Source organism: Primulina eburnea, chromosome 11 (genome assembly GCF_022965805.1).
Source record: "Primulina eburnea isolate SZY01 chromosome 11, ASM2296580v1, whole genome shotgun sequence".
Lineage (NCBI taxonomy): Eukaryota > Viridiplantae > Streptophyta > Magnoliopsida > Lamiales > Gesneriaceae > Primulina > Primulina eburnea.
The window spans coordinates 5,821,497-5,827,566 of record NC_133111.1 but is presented as its reverse complement, the minus strand read 5'-3'; the positions used below and the strand labels follow the sequence as shown (position 1 = coordinate 5,827,566).

General features: G+C 34.7%; 1 protein-coding gene across 2 annotated transcripts; it reads left to right on the top strand.

The window, feature by feature from the left end:
- Positions 1 to 2,164: 2,164 nt before the first annotated feature.
- On the top strand, positions 2,165 to 5,818 carry LOC140804273 (myb family transcription factor PHL7-like). 2 transcript variants are annotated; one of them, XM_073160166.1, is made up of 8 exons: positions 2,190 to 2,258; positions 2,386 to 2,430; positions 3,548 to 3,739; positions 3,854 to 3,930; positions 4,021 to 4,063; positions 4,161 to 4,218; positions 4,445 to 4,514; positions 5,122 to 5,818. In XM_073160166.1, exons 3-8 carry the CDS (start codon positions 3,622 to 3,624, stop codon positions 5,557 to 5,559), a joined length of 804 nt encoding a protein of 267 aa, XP_073016267.1. In that variant the 5' UTR covers positions 2,190 to 2,258; positions 2,386 to 2,430; positions 3,548 to 3,621; the 3' UTR covers positions 5,560 to 5,818. The 2 variants fall into 2 exon arrangements, with proteins under 2 accessions (XP_073016266.1, XP_073016267.1); XM_073160165.1 differs by having other exon boundaries at positions 2,165 to 2,430.
- The last annotated feature ends 252 nt before the right edge of the window (positions 5,819 to 6,070 follow it).

Sequence of the window (6,070 nt, the reverse complement as noted above, 5' to 3'; positions counted from 1 at the left end):
ATACTGAAATTGTGTTTGAGAAGATGAATTTGAAATCCATAAATTTTGATTATAATTTTATTATGAAATAATATATCAAACATTAAATCAACGCAGTACTTATTTACATATTAGTAAGAAAAAATATAATGAATTTCAAATAATGTTATTATCGACTGAAATTGAAATTCATTATAATTAACATGAAATATTATATAGACAAGTAACGAGTGAATTTAAAGTTTATGATCTTACTTATTTGAACAATCAAAATACTTTTGAAATCCATCGATCCAAACAAACAAAACATAATATAATATAGAGTAGGTCTCTTGTAAGACAGTCTCACGAATATTTATATGTGAGACGAGTCAACTTTATAGATATTCACAATAAAAAGATATATTCTTAGCATAAACTGATAAAAGTAATACTTTTTCATAAATGATCTAAATAAGAGATCTGTCTCACAAATACGACCCGTGAGACCATCTCACATAAAATTTTGTCTATAATATGAATCAATCTTGGAACGGGAAGCTGATAGATTCCATTGCCGGTTCACTGTCTTTGTTATTGTCATTTTGCTCGGCCGTTTTGGAATTTTGAGGGCAGCGGGCAACCCCTTCACAAGCTAGTAGTACCTGCCCGGAGGGGAACCCCTTGTTATGAAAATTGAAAACATCACCATGCGAATTTACTCTTCTAACCTTGCAACGTGATATCCAGAAAATGACAGTGGTAATAATTGGTTGGTTAAATTATTGTCTGGTAGTCAAACTGCATGGCATATTTTTTCACCGCTCGAATGATTATAGTTTTTTTTGTTCACAAAAAACACGAGGAACAAAGGATCAAGATCTTGATATCAAATAAAATTTAGATAATTTGAAATTGTGACACAAATTTATAAATTTTTACTAAGACAAAAAACCTAAAACGATAATATAGGGACAAATGATTTATATTATAACATAAATGCACAAATTTTAAGTATTAGTTAAAACGAATTAAGTATATATTTATATGAAATGTTAATATTTTTTCTTGAAAAATAAGATACATAGAAAATAAGATACAAGTATATGCATTACATTTAGCAAGTGACTTAAATTGAGTATGTATAATTTAATATCGAGTGGGTGTCATGTGAGATCGTCTTACGAATCTTAATCTGTGAGACGGGTCAATCCTACCAATATTTACAATAAAAAGTAATACTCTTAGCATAAAAAGCAATACCTTTTCATGAATGACCCAAATAAGAGATCCGTCTCACAAATATGACTCGTGAAACCGTCTCACACAAATTTTTACCTTTAATATTTTGTTTTTAATTTCAGACAATCAGATGATAGAGTTAAAACTAAGTTTTTCTAATATGGGGACTGAATTACAACTTATATTTAGACTTAATGACTAAATACCAAATAACCTCAAAAACATATGCCAAATTTGATTCCAAATTTCAATTAAAACACTATTTTGAATGTTCACATCGTTCAAAGAATCACATTTTTCTTCGTTTTTAACACATGTATCAGATTTGAGCTCGGCTCATTTATGATATATATAGACTCGAGTTTAGCTCGAGCTTAATTAGAGCTTTTATCATGAGACTCGAGCTCGACTCGTTTCAAAAATATTGAACTCGCAAATAGTTTGATCTGTCATGTGTTAATGAGTCTAACTTGATCTCGACTCGTTAAATAGGCTCGTTTTTCGAGCTCGTTAAACAATGTCATTTTCGAGCTCGTCGAACATTCTTTAACCCAAAGATCAACTAAAATATGAGAATATAAGGGAATGCACTATTCATTTTATAGTTTTTCAATCACTTCTTTTACATTCAAATTTTAACGTGAGACCATGCAAGTTATTATTGTACACTCAAAGCTCAACTATAAATGAGTCGAGCTCGAGAACAGGCTCTCGAGGTTACGAGCCGAATATCCTTAAACTCAAGCTCGGTTCGATAACATTGTCGAGCTTGAGCTAGCTCAATTAAGTGAATGAATGATCTCAAACGAGTTTTTTATTGAATCGATCTCCGAATATTTGCGACCGACATAATAAAATATGTTTAAATCCAATAGTTTTTTCCACCAAAATTAGGGTAATCTCATCCATCTAATTTTTTGAATAAATAAAATTGACTTAAATTGATCGTACACTCATCCCTTTATTATCACCCAAATGAATTTTCAGTGCCTTTAACCACTCCCCTCTTGGCTCAGTAAAGCTTTATTTTACAAATCGATTATTATTATCCGAGCAAGGTTGAATCACCGCACAATCGCGAGTTTATCTTCATCGTCTTTACTTCTGGTTATTTGGGTGTTTTACCGAATTGAATTGTTGGTTCGATTTTAACCGTGTTGAGTTGAATCTTTTGGTTCGTAATAGCATATCGAAGATTTCAAGGATCGGCCTTGGAATTAATGGATCTGGGTATGGATTCATTTTTTGTTTTTTCAGTTACCTTGTTCATTTTATCATCATGTGAATTTTCCCCCACTTTCCTGGAAATTGGAATTGCATGCTTTCTCGGTTCTGGAGTTCTGTCAATTTCGTGATTTTTTTGAGCTTTTGATATGAGAATATTGATTTCTCAAATTCCCGCTGAATTATACTTCATTTCTGGAGTGAGAGGTGGCCATAGCCTAATTATGGATTTAACGGTGCTTAATTAAATGCTTCATTTATGGGAAGTTATTTGCTAATTGCTACCTGGCATGATTTCTCCTGAGGATTTTTAATTTAAAAGTTTCCATGTGTTTTCGAAATATTTTGCTATCTTGGAGACTGGAAGAACTTTCCTCCCCTATTTCTACACGTCCACTGCAGCATTCCTAAAGATATGGGTTCTTATATCATATTTTTTAACCTTGGTCTAAATGCCACAGTATTGCTTGAAATTATTCAGATGACTTTGATTTGGTCATATGTGCTATTTCTTGTCGTTAGGATTATTAGAGACTGATGAGCAATTTCCCTCAAGTGTTTCCTCCTTATAGCGATGACTGTAGCTTTGTGTTTATTTTTGTTGATTTGAGCAATCCGCTGGAATTGTTACTTCACCTTTATCTCACTTAAGTTTTGTATACCTTTTGTAATCCATCCTGCCTATCAGGGTTTTCCAACACCTGCCATTTCATTTATTAATTTTTGCATTCTCGGTGTAACAAATATCTAAGTTAATGTTTTACGCGATCTGTACGGAATAATTGCGTGATATTTTCATTTCTATGGAAATCGAATAATAAATTTTGTTCAATGGGCCAAATGTGCCGAATGCTTTCCAATTATCACCATCATCTATTCTCTTGATGAAAACCTGTCCTCATTGTTATGCCATCGTGTCTCCCCCTCCTAGTATCAACCTCACATGAAAGGAAAAGGAAGAAGTAAGTGGTTTACTAGAATGCATTAAGGTTATCACACCCAACCGATGTTTATCATGTGTTTGGATGCTGCCTGCTTTGGTGTTGCTTAGACTTTTTCCCATCCTGTCAATACTTTGGTTTTGTTTCCTGCATGGCTTAATTTGACAATCATCAACCCAAAGGTGGTTCAAGCCTTAGCTTAGCTCACAGCAATCCAGAAGTTTGAAGTCAGTTGCTAGACTGTCGCACAAGTGCTATGGAACCTACCAGTGGAGGTAACAATGCGAATCTGGCGTCAAAACAGCGGCTTCGTTGGACACATGAGCTCCACGACCGATTTGTTGATGCTGTAGCACAACTTGGTGGTCCTGATAGTAAGTTTTTGTCTTCACACTTAAAAAGTTAAGATTTTTGGCCCCTCCTCCAGCTGCCCAAAAGAGAGCTACAAAAGATTAATGAGTTTTCTGATATCTTCACTTTAATTTCAGGAGCTACTCCAAAAGGTGTACTCCGAATTATGGGAGTTCAAGGGCTGACAATTTACCATGTAAAAAGCCACTTGCAGGTATTCATGTCATTAATTATTTTCAGAAGGCGGTTTATCTGCGTATTTTGTCAGCTTGGGAGCTTTCACTAATTTTATTGTTGCAAACAGAAATACCGGCTTGCCAAGTATCTTCCAGATTCATCTTTGGATGGTAAGTCACTGTATTGCAAATTTTACTGATTATTTAGTTGTTTGGTTGTATTTTTATCTTGCATTTGGTTACTTGGACGTTTTGTGATATTTTTTAGGGACGATGCCAGATAAAAAAGAATCTGAAGATATGCTTTCCACCTTGGATGGTTCATCGTAAGTTGAATATTATTTCTTATTCTTATTTTTGTCAATTTCTCGTATGGGTCACTAAAAGACGCGGGTGACCTTTTTATGTTATCTTGTGCCTAATCATGTGAATTATTTAGAGATATTCACTTTCTGTTCTGCTTACTAATGTGGAAACTGTTGCTTCTAATCGCCTCTCTCCTTGTTTATGTGATCATTCCATGAAAGAAGGTTTTTTACGTGTTGCATGTAGTGGTGTGCAAATAAATGAAGCACTCAAGCTCCAGATGGAGGTTCAAAAGCGACTGCATGAGCAATTAGAGGTAAATTCTCTCATTCCTGTTCTTTATAACCCCTAGAATTTTTTTTGAAATACAACAAGGCCAAGTTTGGGAAGCTCATTTGATTACGTACCTTTGTTGCTTACCAAGATGTGTTTTTAAATATTTATCAGATTCTATGTATTTATTTTGAAACTTATTCTGGAGCTGTTTTGGTATTTAACTACTGTGAGCTGTGGAGAATTTATCCTCTAGAGATTCAAAATGTTGGAACATATTTTCTTCTTGATTAAAGATGCATTACACTGACATCTGACTTGTAATGGTTTCCCAATCATCCCTCAAAGTCTATTTTGAGCACCCAATTGTTATATACCTACCATACGCATATATTGTCACCAACGTTGAAAGCCTTTTTTAAAGTGATCTGTCTCTGACCTCCTGAAATGATGGGGTTAATTTAAGTTAAATTCACCTTTGCATTTTCCACCTGTTGAGAAAAATATAGTCTGACATTTACCTGATTAACAGTGTATATTAGTTTTCAACTAGGAGGATGGGATAACTTATGAATGAATTTAGAAGATTGTTTTGCATATTAGGTTGTCAAAATAATTTGATGAGATTATGTTACGTTTGAATCTTACAGGTGCAGAGACAGCTACAGTTGAGGATTGAAGCCCAAGGAAAGTACTTAAAGAAGATAATTGAAGAACAACAGCGCATCAATGGAGTTGTTCCTGAGGGGCCTGGAACAGAGGACAATTTTCCAGAATCAGATACTAAAACTGGCTCAGGTACTCCTGCTTCAACACCCGAGCCACCTTTTCCTGACAAACCTGCCAAAAGACATACCACAGATAAGAGCCTCTCTTTTGATGAATCATTCTCTCATCACGAACCACAAACCCCAGATTCTGATTTCCAGTCGACTTCTCGAGTTAAAGGCACTAATGAGAGGCCCGGAAAGAAGCTACGGGTCAATGATGATGGAGCATTCTCTAAACCTGAAATGGAACTTACCCATTCGATATTGGGGTCGAGTTTGAACCCGCTTACTAGCAGCCATTTGCATTTTTCTTTATGAGATGCAGCCTTGATCATTCTGCAATTGCCCAAGTGTTGTTCATATGGTGCATTTGCCTGCTTCCAAGGCTATTACCTATTTGTCACCTTGTATCTGTAACTTGTTATCAATACATTGCTGGTTAGGTCAGGTAAGCGTTAATTGGTACCTAGATGACAAGAGGTTTTGACGAATAAAATTTAGGAGATGTTTGAACCTTAACTTCTGAGTGGGTGAATGTTTGGATATCAGATAATGTGTAGCCATGGATTTACTTTTATTTTTTCTGTCATATATATTCTACAGATGTGCGTATGACATTCAATCAAAGAAAGATTGAGATCCTAATCTCGAGATCCCAGCCAAATGTGTGGATTAACCACTTTTCCAAAGTCTGAATTTTTGTTAATTTTACGAAATTTCCATTCAATTATATGGACCTCTTGTCATTCCCATCAATTATTATGTTAGTACATATTTTTCATATATCTATAAAGTGTTCTTGTTGGGGCTCCTAGAGAACCAACCAAAA

What these genes read in the sequence shown, in the direction of transcription:
- LOC140804273 (XM_073160165.1), top strand. Translation starts at nt 3,622, where the DNA reads ATGGAACCTACCAGTGGAGGTAACAATGCGAATCTGGCGTCAAAACAG. An exon ending in ATGTAAAAAGCCACTTGCAG is followed by an intron (nt 3,931 to 4,020) that starts GTATTCATGTCA and finishes TGTTGCAAACAG; the next exon opens with AAATACCGGCTTGCCAAGTA. An exon ending in GACTGCATGAGCAATTAGAG is followed by an intron (nt 4,515 to 5,121) that starts GTAAATTCTCTC and finishes TGAATCTTACAG; the next exon opens with GTGCAGAGACAGCTACAGTT.